The sequence below is a fragment of the Mesoplodon densirostris genome, chromosome 10 (genome assembly GCF_025265405.1).
Source record: "Mesoplodon densirostris isolate mMesDen1 chromosome 10, mMesDen1 primary haplotype, whole genome shotgun sequence".
NCBI classification, from domain to species: Eukaryota; Metazoa; Chordata; class Mammalia; order Artiodactyla; family Ziphiidae; genus Mesoplodon; species Mesoplodon densirostris.
In genome coordinates, this window is record NC_082670.1 from 106191998 (window position 1) to 106204977 (window position 12980).

At 47.7% G+C, this 12980-nt stretch overlaps 1 protein-coding gene and 1 non-coding gene across 2 annotated transcripts in view; one reads left to right on the plus strand and one right to left on the minus strand.

The window, feature by feature from the left end:
* Positions 1–3408: 3408 nt before the first annotated feature.
* FGD5 (FYVE, RhoGEF and PH domain containing 5) overlaps positions 3409–12980 on the minus strand; it is a 115821-nt gene continuing 106249 nt past the window's right edge. The window contains exons 17-21 of the mRNA XM_060110327.1: positions 12758–12887; positions 11903–12033; positions 9256–9384; positions 4288–4442; positions 3409–3445 (exon numbers count right to left, since the gene is read on the minus strand). Of these exons, the coding sequence (XP_059966310.1) occupies positions 3409–3445; positions 4288–4442; positions 9256–9384; positions 11903–12033; positions 12758–12887 (582 nt within the window). The remainder of the gene's footprint in view (positions 3446–4287; positions 4443–9255; positions 9385–11902; positions 12034–12757; positions 12888–12980) is intronic.
* On the plus strand, positions 5261–5367 carry LOC132498098 (U6 spliceosomal RNA). The gene has a single exon (XR_009533710.1). It is a non-coding gene; the product is annotated as a U6 spliceosomal RNA (small nuclear RNA).

Below are 12980 nucleotides of genomic sequence, written 5' to 3' on the forward strand. Positions count from 1 at the left end.
TCTTGGGAACCAGCCCTGGAATCAAGCTGACAATGGACGACAGGTCAGTAACCCAAAGAGCTTGGAGCTTGGGGGATACTGTCCAGCCCTGCACCTGCCCTGCTTTCCCACTTCTTGTTGAGCTGATTTCCTAACTGTCTAAACCAGTGTGAGGTTGGTTTCCCTTTACTTGCTATTGGAAACAGACGTCTTAGTGTGGATACACTTGTCCTCCTGACTGACACTTAATACGTGGAAGCACAGAAGTTTCCCTGCTCACAGCAGCCGCATATCACAGGCTGAATCCGTGAAGGGAAGAATATTCCAGCATGTGGTTGACTTTGCCCCACAGCAGAAACTCGGGGGCTTCCCTGATGGCGCAGTGGTTAAGAATCCGCCTGCCAATGCAGGGGACACGGATTCGAGCCCTGGTCTGGGAAGATCCCACATGCCACGGAACATCTAAGCCCGTGCACCACAACTACCGAGCCTGCACTCTAGAGCCCACAAGCCACAACTACTGAGCCCTCGTGCCACAACTACTGACCCGCGCGCCTAGAGCCCGTGCTCTGCAACAAGAGAAGCCACCCAATGAGAAGCCCATGCACCGCAACCAAGAGTAGCCCCCGTTCGCCACAACTAGAGAAAAGCCCGCGCACAGCAGCAAAGACCCAACGTGGCCAAAAATAAAAATTAATTAATTAATTTTTTAAAAAAAAGAAAAAAAAGAAACTCGGGTTCCATCAGCTCCTACCACTCCCAGCCTATGTGGCCTCAGTCCCCACGTAGGGCCTCAGTGTTCAGTGATGCCATTTACACTGTCAATCAAACGAGAGGCTGGACTAGATGGGAAAAGGACTCTGATCTGCTTCTGGGGCTACAGCAGGGCCGTCGGGGTCGGTGCACACCAGCACGCCACCTGGGCATCAGCCCCTCACGCCTCACCTGCCCAGGCTGCATCCAAAGGAGAACGAGTGGTCAGGCAATCTGTCAGCCTCAGCAGAACAACTCAGAGTATATTTCTGACATGTATTAATAGAAGACTTATTAGGACCCAGGAACTCAATCAGTGTCCCGGGACACTACCATGTTCCAGTGTGCTCTGCGTTAGTGACAACGAACAGAGTTCTTCCTGCTTATGAGGACCAGTCCAGACTGGAGAGACACATCCAGCCTCAGGAAAGCCGTGAAACCACCAGAGTGTAAAGTAAGTGCTACCTGCTTTCCAGTGTCACAGACTTCGGTCCACTTCCGCAAACGCCCGGTGTGCGCTGTGTCCCCTGATCTCTTTGGGGAGCTGGAAGGGTCTCTGGGTGACAGGTGAAGGCACCGGGGCTCAGGGCTCCTGGAGTGTGTTCTGGTTTCCAAGCCACAGCACAGCTTCCTCTCTAGAAACACAGCCTCTGCTGGGGATGTGCCCAGGGGCTGCCCTGTGCCTGGGGAGCAGGGGGGCAAAGCAGGTATCGTGGGGCCTTGGGCAGCCACTCCTCCAGCCTCTGGGCCCGAGTTACTCTGGGCTCACCCAGTGGACAGACGGTGACATGAACATGTAAAATGAGCTGGACAGAGAGAAGGGCAGGGGAGGGACAATGAACCAAATCAACCAGTATAAATCGGCTGAAATGCGTCCACACAGAACCACAGGGAGGGCAGGTGAAAACAAGGCCCAGGTAACCAGGCAGATCCTCGCCCAGTCACATGCGAGCTGTGGAGGACCTCTGTGGCTACTTCCTTTGACAAAACCCAACCAGTATGTTTTAGCTACAACCCAGGTGTTTTTATTAGGGTTAACTATTCACTGAGAATAAAAGCCCTATCACATCTTCTTTAGAGTATCAGAAATAGGATGTTATACAGTAAAAGAGGCCTTCCAGATGACTTCCAGACATAATTCTACCTGGAGCTCAGAAACTGACAATGGGCAGTGGCACGGGCAGGTTGGAGAAGCGCCCACTTCCTTGTGCTGAAGTCTTGCTGTGCTTTCTAAAGGCTCAGAGGGTCTAGAAGGCCCATTTCAATATGTCTGATGATGAAAATGAAAGTCCTCAAAAATTAATAAGAAGGCCTCTCTAATCACTTAGTTTGAATCATTAATTAAATGTTTAACCAAACATTTTAAAAAGAACTGCAAACTAGAAAAAAAATTCCCCTAAAAATATTTAATGTAAATAACTCCTGGAGATGGTGCTTTTTACAAAATGTTTGTCAGCAAATGCCTTTTTTAGGGGACAGGGCAGCAGGAAGATGGGGACAGGACATCAGAAAATGTGATGATTGTTTTTTATTTCGATGAGAGTAACAAGGAGTCCCCCCACCACTCTGCTTTATGTAAAAACACGTCCAGCATCGTGGGCAGCAGTCATCAGCGGGGAGGTGACTGAGCCCCAGGCGCCCAGAGAGGATCTTCAAGCCGCTATTTCTGTGCTCCCTCACTGTGTCCAGAGCCACTGGCCAAGACCACGAATTCACCTTCTGACTGCATCTTATTTTCTCTCCTTTTGTCTCTTTCAAGGATTCAGGAATACAGCAGAAGGATCACCGTGTCAAAAACAAGAACAGTTCTCGCAAGCATAACGACGTCAGCTTGTGCGGGGTAAACTCAGGAAGGCACACAATAAATTAAAGCAGACCCCTGTCTCTTCGGAGGGTCTGCAGTGACCTCCGGGGGCGGGGGCCGGATCTGCCAGCAGCGGAGTTTCCTGCACTACTCTGGTGTTGGGACCGCCGTGGGGAGGACGGAACATCTCCTTTCGGAAGCCCTGTTGGTCTGCAGGTCGAGTGGGCACTTGGAGGAGAGAGTCCTCCCCTTGTGCTCCAGTGCCACGTGGCCCTGCACCCTCCGTGGTAAGGGAGACCCTCCTGGTGTCGCCTCCTTGCGCCACAGCCAGTACTGGTGGCAAATTAGTCCACAGGACTCCATCTACCATTTACTTAAGTAAATCCCTTGGAAAAAATAAAACTGGAGGTTGTTGCTCAGTAAAACAATAAAGTGCTTTTGATGAGAGTAGCTGTTACTTGCTGGCTGTTTCTTATTTCACCTGAGGCACTTGACATCAACAACATGAAAGGTCATCATGTTTACCAGGAGTAAAAATTGTAAAAGCTTGTTTCTACTAAAAAGCTTGCATTTCTAAAATGTACTTCTCTATTGGTTTCCACGTCTTCGTGTTACTAAATTTTAACTTGCTACTGGAAAAGGAAATAGTTTATGCCTGGGGCAGGGGTGGAAAACACGAAGACAGAAAAGGTCCATAAATATCCCTTAAGGGTTCCACTTGTGAAGGTGTGAGAGAGGGGTTACAGCAAACAAGGTCAGGCCCCATGCTCAATCGAGATGTGTGTCCGGATGAGTGGAGACACAGATTGGCTTCTGGAAGGGTCCACGCATCAACCTAAGAGTGTACTCTGAGTCCACGTGCTTGATAACTGCTATAACACACTTGCATCTTCCATGGCTTCGATCCACCTGCAACGCAGAAGAGAGGGGACACTTGGTGTTGAGGCTCTGCCTGGAACTCTGGTCACGGAACCCATGAATGATGAGACTACATTATTATTAGCCTGAAGTCAGCAACCGTGTCCTACTATATTTGTTTCCCTAGCATTTAGCAAAACGCCTAGAGTACAGTGCAAAGATTGCTGAATCATTGCACACCTGTATGAATGAGTCATAATACAGGCAGACCTCGTTTTATTGTGCTTTGCTTTACTGTGCTCGGAGATACTGCATTTTCTATAAATTGAAGGTTTGTGGAAACCCTATGTCCAGCAAGTCTAGCAGCACCATTTTTCCAACAGTATTTGCTCAGTTTGTGTCTCTGTATCATATTTTGGCAGTTCTCACAATATTCCAAACTTTTCCATTGTTACTGTATTTGTTATGGTGATCTGTGACCAGTGATCTTTGATGTTACTATTACAAAAACATCATGACTTGTTGAAGGCTCGGATGATGGTTAGCATTTTTTAGCAGTAAAGTTTTTTCAAATTAAGGTATGTACATTTTTTTAGACGTACTGCTATTGCAGAGGTAGTAGACTACAGTATAAACGTAACTTTTTATGCACTGGCCAACCAAAAAGTTTGTGACTCACTTTGCTTCAACATTCGCTTTATTGCGGTGGTCTGGAACCGAACCCACAATATGTCTGAGGTCTGCCTGTGAATTTAAATCTGCTGTTCTGCTGTGGCCCGAGGGGGCTTGAGAGGACAGGATGGATGGAGAAGAACAGAAGCCAAAGCCCAGGGTGACAGCTCGTCCCCCTCTGAGAGAGAGGCAAGGAAACGCACGACTGGTTATTTTGGTACCTCTGAGCCGAATTGGTATCCTCTGCTTTGAAGCTATAAAATACGGTTTTCTTGTGGTAAAGGTGAAAAATAGGTCCTACTTCGCTGCTGCCTTCCTCCTTCTCTGGCGCAATGGTGAAACCTAGGAGGGGCATGCTCTCCAAGGCCACTGTGTCCTGCAGGGAGGCAAAGGGAAAACTGAGGTTAAACACGGCGAGATACCCAGTCAGCAGCTTAGCAACCACTGATGCTTCCAACGTAACATGCAGGACGAGCCCCTCTGTGTAGGGCATCTCTGGCAAGGGTGCAGTTAGCACACACATACTCTTCCCTCCCACTTCCCCGCCAGCACCAGTCACGAGGAGGAAAAGAAACTTAACGTCTTGTGACAGCATTTAGGGTCCAGGCACTTTCACTTTCACATTATCTTGTTTAATCTTCGGAACAATCATAGAAGGTGTCACCCCCATTCTAAGAAGAAACTGAGGCTCAAAGAAGGTAAATAACTCCCCAAGATCACACAGCGAGTAAGGGGCAGAGCCAGTGTTTGGACTCGTGACCACTTTCTAAAACCCCACATTCTTTCCGCTGACTCGATCTATCTATCAGTGACTCAGATTGCTAGTGTTACCCTTGTTAACGTATTCTGTACTCATCCCCCCAGGCCCTCTTTCACAGTGCTTCAATATGGAGCACTCAGGGTGTTCGTGCTATAGAGCTGCTAACAATTCGGTGAGATGTACCCAGAGAACACAGATGAATCTTAAAATCACAGTGCTTAGTGGAAAGAGAAAGAGCTTTTTATATATAAAGATATTTTTATACACACATATTTATGTAAAAATACATGTTCATAAAGCATACAGCTTTATAAAATCACACATAAACGAAGAGATATAATTAGTTAAGCACATTAGAATGATTGTGGGAGGAGGAGGAGGGGGAGTAGAGTTTGTGCCTAAAAGGGAATCAATTTTCAAAGACTGCTAGATCAGTGCTCGCTTTGGCAGCACATGTATTAAAATTGGAACGATACAGAGAAGATTAGCATGGCCCCCGAGCCAGGATGACACGCAAATTGGTGAAGCGTTCCATATTTTTATTATACAGCAGAGACTAACACACCATTGTAAAGCAATTATACTCCAATAAAGATGTTTAAAAAAAAAAAGACTGCTAGATCAGAAAAAAACTTTTGACGAAATTCAACATCCATTCATGATAAAAACTCATAGCAAACTGGGAATAGAAGGGAACTTCCTTAATCTGACAAAGGGCATCTATAAAATACCTACCAGTAACATCATACTTAAGAGCGAAATAGTGAATCCTTTTCCCTTAAGATTGAGACAAAGCAAGAGGACGCTCACGCTTACCAATTAATTCAAAATTGTACTGAAACCTCTAAAAAGAACAAAGTTGGAGGACTTACACGACCTGACTTAAGGCTTACTATATAAAGTTATAGTAATAAGACAGTATGGTATTGGCATAAGGTTTGGTAAATATCTCAGTAAAACAGAATAGGGAGCCCAGAAATAGACCCACACTTAGTCATTTAATATTTAATAAAGACACCAAAATAATCCAATAAGGAAAGGAAAGTCTTTTCAACAAATGGTGCTGGAACAACTGGATATCCATAGGGGAAAAAATAAGCCTTGACCCCTATCTCACACCATACACAAAAATTAATTTGAGATAGACCTAAATGTAAAAGCTAAAACAGTAAAGTTTTCAAAAGAAAATATGGGGACAATAACTTTGTGACTTACAGTAGTCGGAAGTTTCTTAGGACACGAAAGCAATAGCCAAAAAAGAAAACATTAATTGACCTCATTAAAGTTATAAACTTCTGTTCACCAAAAGATTGACTGACTCATTCATTCGTTTAAAAAAATGAAGACAAGCCACAGACTGGGAAAGAATATTCACAAAACATTTATCTGATAAAAGACTGGTAGCCAAGTTACAGAAAGAATTCCTGTAACTCAATAACAAACAATCTACTCTAAAAAATGGGCAAGAGATCCGAACAGACACTTCTCAAAGAGAAATATATATATAGCCAACAGACACATGAAAAATATCATTAGTCACTAGGGAAATCTAAATTAAAACCACATTAAGATACTACTACACCTTCACCAGAATGGCTAAATTAAAGACTGACAATACCAAGTGCTGGCAAACACATGGAACAACCAGAACTCCCAAATTTACCTACACTGTTGCAGGGACTGTTAAACGCTACACCATTCTGGAAAAATGTCTGCTAATTTCTTAAAAGCCAAATATATACCCTTCTGTGATCCAGAAATTCCAATCCTAGGTATTCATCCAAAGTGAAATAAAAACCTATTTTCACACAAAAACCTGTATGCAAAAGTTTAAATTGGCTTTATTCATAACCGCCTCAAATTGGAAACAACTCAAATGTCCTTCAACTGGTGAATGGACAAACTGGTATATTCACAAAATGGAGTACTACTCAGTCATAAAAGAAATGACCTACTACTGTATGCAACAACATGAATGAATCTCAAAAACATGCTGAGTGGAAGAAGTCACACATGATTCCATCTGTATGAAGATCTAAAAGAGATAATATACAGTAGGAAAAAAATCAAAACAGTGTGTTGCCTCTGGGGATAGGGGTGAGGTGGGGATTTACAAGGGTATTCATTAGTCAAAACTCAACAGATAGTATCCTTATGATTTGTGTACTTCATTATATATAAATTGTACCTCAAAAGAAAAAAAAGATACAGAAATATTGAACTCTTAGGTGGAAGTATACTTGAAAAGCATCAAAAAGTAAGATGGATGAGAGATGCATAGATAGATATTTGTTCAAGGAAGTATAATAAAATGTTAATTGTATAATCTAGTTGATGGTTATAAGACAGTTCACTGTAAAATTTCTTCAACATTTATGTTTGAAATCTTTTAAACATAATAATAATAAATATATTAACTAAATAATAAAATATTGGAAAAAATTTAAAAGATTCCTGTGTATTTCTGATAGTCACTCTCTCCCAGGACTGTTACTGAGAGCAAGTTACATCTGGTTTGGGTTACCTCAGGGTACATGACAGGGTTCATGGTAGTGTAGACAGTGAAAACTGGCTATCCATTTTATCAAATTCTTTTCTTTGATAGAATTTGAAAGCTTGGTCCTGTCACTGGTTTAAGCTTATTGAGAAACTGTACAAGTTCCTCTCTCTGAAGAAGCGGCTTTGGAAGCATACTTAAATCTGTCTTTTAAAATTAACCCACACTCTCACTTCCATGACAACTGTTGCTCAGGACCCGGAGCCTCTGCGTTTTCCATTCTCAAACAGGATCCACTCTCTCTGGTGGTTGGTTAATTATCACCAGGCTTTGTTCATCTGTCTAAGCCAGCATTTCTTCCCCAAGTGTGTTTTCCACGAGATGCTCTGTGAGGAAGGGCCTGCTGTCAGGCCACCTTGGGACTCTCCACATCCTGGGGACCCACAACACGCCGTTGTTCGTTAGAGGCTCAAAAGCACTACTGTAAGAAGTCCCACAAACTCTCTACCCAGGCTTCTCTCAGAACCCAGTTCTCAGAGGGCCCCTGCGGGTGTCCTGTGGAATGCCTACTTAGGAAGATGCCGCTCTGGGTTGCAGCACATTTCAGTCTGTTCCAGAAAGATCCACATTCTCCTCAGCACGGAGAGCCCCATCTGTGGACCCGTAAGTGAAGGGCCCCCTCAGGGAGGGCTTGCCTCACACAGTGCCCGAGTCACTCAGGCCCACAGTGGGTCCCCTCTGTGTGTCTGCGTCCCTCCTGGCCCCTGGGATCCCTGAGGATGGGGCTGACTGCAGCCGGCACAGCTGCAGGCCCCTCATGAGGGAAGCTTTATGCCCGGAAGAAGGCAGTGCCTTCTGCCTGGATGCCAGCATCTGCAGTCAGGGGAGAAGGGCCAGCCCTGTGCTGATGTGCACATCCTTGTGGGTAAAGCACCTACCCTGTGCAGCTGGGCAGAATGCATTTAAGTCCCATTTTCAAAGCGGATTTCGCCTGTGGAAACCATCAGATGGTGGGGCCTGGACACGGAAATCTTTCACATTATCCCACAGGTTCAGCCTGGGCCAGGACCAGAGCGCCCCATGCTGTACAGCCAAGCTCACACCTGTCTACTCCAGAAGCAGGCTTGACCAAGGCCCTCTCTCGGATATTTTAGTAGATGTAAATGTAAGATGTTCTATGATACATATATAATCTTGAGTTTTACTTAGCAGAAGAGTTACCACGAGGCAATATAGTTCCCTGACAAATGCACAGACAAAAAGTAAAGAAGGGGGACTTCCCTGGTGGTCCAGTGGTTAAGAATCCGCCTTCCAATGCAGGGGACGCGGGTTCGATCCCTGGCTGGGGGACTAAGATCCCACATGCCATGGGGCAACTAAGCCCGCGCGCCACAACTACTGAGCCCGTGCGCCTCCACTACAGAGCCCGAGCACTCTGGAGCCCACGCGCCACAACTAGAGAGAAGCCCATGCGCTGCAATGAAGATCCAGCATGCCGCAACTAAGACCCGATGCAACCATAAATACATAAGTAAGTAAGTAAGTATGGTAGCTTCCTCCAAGCTGCTGAATTTTGTCTCAAACAACTGAAGGGGAGAACAGAAAGGAGCTCTCTTTTAGGGAGTGCCAGCTTGTCCTGCATGCTGGGGCTGTGATATCCAAATGCTATGCTGCACAGGCCTGCCTGCTGTACCACCTTAGCCCCACAAAGAAACGGTAAATTACTCAGATTGGAAATGGACACATGGCTGCATAGCCACATGGCATCCCTCAGTAAACACCTGACGGATGTGGGAACTGACGTGGGAACCAGATGCAGGACTCACACCGCCCTCTGGTGGGGCGCAGTGCACACCCCACATAGACAGTCTGAGGCACGAGCTTAACCCACGGGCCCTCACGGGAGAGGAGAGAAAGCAGGAAGCACACTACCTCACTGGCCATGTAGGTGTAGAGTACTTTGCCTTTGATGACAAACCAGAGCTTCTTCCAGTGCCTCTTCCCTCTCTTACAGCGGCTGAGATAACCGCTGATGGCGGAGCCCTCTCCGGAGGCGGCCACCTGGCAGACGGAAGCAGGGCGGTCAGGGCACCGGGTCGTAGACACGGTTTACACAGAGCCCAAAGGACACTGCGAACCCGCTGGCGGGGTGTTTACACGGCTTTGGAATCGGAGACCTGGATGACCTCGGGATCCACCCAGCACCTCAAAGGCAGCAAAACTGTACCATGTCTGAGAGACAGGATTTACTGACAGGACTTGCGGACCCTAGACACAGGAATCAAAAACTGCCTGCAGGCGTGCTGCCCCCTGGTGGAGATTCAGATTCCTGGTTCCCTGCCCTCAACCCCCAAGCCCCCAAATGACAAAACTGCAGATATCTGGGGGAAAGTTTCTTCCTTCTAAAATTGATTCTTATACTTTTCAGCTTATTTCTTTCTTGTATTTAAGAGGGGATCCCTTTTTTACTGTTTATCTGAAAGGTTTTACGATCTCCTGCCTAATGAGTTTAACTCCTCTAAGTAGTAGCAGTAGTGGGTGTGGTCTGTTGAACAGGCTTCATATGGGGGCTAAGAACACAGGCTTGGAGTAGGACCAGTCTAGGGCTCCAGCACAGGCTCTACCAGCTACTAGAAGGGTAATGTCAGGCCACTTACTTCCTCAAAGTCTCAGTGTCCTTACTAGTAAAACTGGAATTAAGTGACATAAGACGCGTACCTGTCAGGTACAGTGCCTGACCCACAGTAAGTGCTCCACAAATACCCATCTTACTATGAGAGCAATAAAGCCAGGTTTTGAAATAATTTCATCTGACTTTCTCATTTTACAGGTGGGGAGACTGAGGCCCAGAGGAATGGAGGGATCTACCACAGGTCAAATCCTGACTTAGTTGAAGAGAGGGTAAGAACTCAGATCTCTCAGCAAATGTTCTGAAGGTCAGCTAACTTCAGTGTAGGGAGAGGAAGCTACAATGAGCTGGGTGTTTCGAGAAGTACCAGGAAAGGAACCTGCCCCTCTCCGGGTCCCAGGACTCCTAACACCAGACTCGACTTCTCTCCCCACACTTGACCTGCTGGAGCAGCTCCCAGAGTGAGAAAGGCAGAATGGACAGAACACATCAGGGAAACCGACTCTGCGATCTCCCTCCCTGACAGACGCTCCAGGGGCAGCATGCCTGCAGACCTTCCCATGGGAAGCAGACCTCACTGCTGAGGTGGAGCTCCTGGGGGAAGGGGAGAGGGCAGAGGGAGACGGGCGCCCGTTTCTTCTGGGGCTGCTGCAGAGCCCATGGGGTAGTCTTCGCTGAGTAACAAAAAGGTTGTCACTTTGGGCAGATCCACACAGCACCAGGATCATAGTGCCCGGATGCCCAAAGAGTGAGAACGGTTCTCGAACTCTGCACCCACAGAACACTCAGGTTCTATGAGCTCAGCTCATGCAGACACCACGGTGTGAGCGAGAGGGTGATCTTTTCTCAATTTGTGGAAAGAGACTACTAGTTAAATAAATGATGAGACAGCCACACAACGCAAGAAGTGTGAGATTTATGTGTATGAACTACTGTGAAATAATAATATCGAAGATAAATTAACGGGAAGAAATGTACAGAGGACCCAGTATATCATCTTTTGGGTAAAAAAAAAGGATCTATGATCGTCTATCTTTATTATGTACATGCACAAAAATTTCTGGAAGGGTCCATAAGAAACCTGATGGTGGTTACCTTTGAGGGGTAGGACTGAAGGAGTTTGGGGAGGGAGAGAAACTCACTTTTTATCATATAGTCTTCTGTGTTGTGAAAAAAATTTTATCACATATGTGTTATTTGTAAGATTTTTTAAATGCAAAGGAATTAAGTTAACGGACAGAAGTGTACTCATTTAAAATTTGCACCCCTAACACTTTTTTATTACCACCTGCTACTCAATAATGAATATTAATGAAAAAACTTGGAAACAGCTGATCACTCTTCTTTTGACAGCATGTATATTCGTGGCACACATTTGTTTGTGGTTGTGATTAGAATAAACACATGTAATCTGGTCCTGTTTCCAGAACGGAATTTAGTTTAGCTAATTCTGAGGTTTCCTGCAAAGAGCCCCACGACCTTTAGGAGGCTCACCACCTGAGCCCGTGCGGGACCCCCAGGGTGAGAGAATGGTGCAAAGCTCGGTGGTGGGGGGCGGGGGCAGGGAAGGGCTGACGTGGGAGACCTGAGCCAGGACAAACGGCTTTAGACCCAAGTGCCTGGGCCATCTGTGCAGTAACCCTGGGGACTAGGTCTAGGCTGGGGGGACAGGTGCAGAGAAGGATGGGAGAGATGTCTCCTAGCACCACCTACAACCACTTGGGCTCCTGTCCTCTGCCACCAACAGGTGTCTTCTCGGTCACCCAGGAGACGGGCCTGTGCTTCAGGGCTGCCTTTGTTAGCGTGAGTCAGGACGCCTCCCATTAGGGATCCTCTTTGTCCTGAAGAGCCTGGTCCGGCTTGGGCGGGGGGTCAATCCCTGTCCACTGAGAAGGACCGAGAAACGTCTCAATCCCCAGCCTCCCATGCAGGTAGCCCCACCTGCCTTACCTCTGTCAGTGCCGAAGGGACTTTCTTCTGCTTCTTGAAGGCTGAGGGGTTGATGCTCTGGAAGACGGACGAGAAGGCGCTACTCGAGAAGCGGGTGGAGGACAGGGGGAAGCTCATGCTCACGGGCCGCCCTGCAGCAAGACAAGCGGCGGAAGGGAGGTGAGAGTCCACGCGGATGGGCACGGAAGCCACGTGTCTGTAAAATCTGAGCCCCCGTCCCTCCCGAGATGGGACCCAGACTCACTGGGGCGGTTCAGTGTGACCAGAAAGACGGGCACAGCCCCCTCTGCTAACAGGCCTTCCCTGAGTGCTGGCTAGCCCCTCTTCTCCGAGTCTCTATGAGGCTGGGCTGTCCTCTCCAATGGCCTCAGGTGGCCCCGGGGGGTGGGGGAGGGGGAGTCTGGTTTTAGGCCCAGGATCCACCTGCTTTCCTTCCAGCTGGCCCTGCTCTGCCGAAGCCTGTCCCCTACGCGCGGGCTCTCACAGGCCAGCTCAGCTGCCTCGGGCTCCTTTACTGGAGGACCCTCAGCCCCGCCGCGACCATGATGCCTCTGCTCTCCATCTTGTCATCCTTATTGAAAAAAGGCCCCACAGAACACAGGCCTGCAGAGAGGGCCGCTACGCAGAGCAGACGTGAGCGCCGGCCAGCCGTCCTCGCCACAGACGCGTGGACCCAGCGTTTCCCAAATTTAGCTGTCCGTGGAACCCTTCCTCTGGGTGCACCTATGCACTTTCTACAAAACCAACGTTTGGGGAAATGGTTTCCTCCTTGAGGGCTGCTTTTGTTCAGAGCCTCCCCAGGAAGGTGGTTGGGAGAAGCCACGTGGGGAAGAAAGGGAGGGTGGTCCCCGGTACCTCTCATCAGGCCTGGGATGTCCCCGCCCCTCTTCTTCAGCTCCCCGTAGCAGCCGTCACACACCTTGGCCATGCGGTCCTTGAGGTACTTCAGAGGGTACTTGTTCCTTGAGCAGTTCCGGCAGACGATCTGGTGGGGTGATGCGTGTCAGAGGGTCTCACCCTCCCAGCACGCGCACAGCGACGCGACTGCGCCCCCCACCCGCTCGCTCCCACCTCCTCC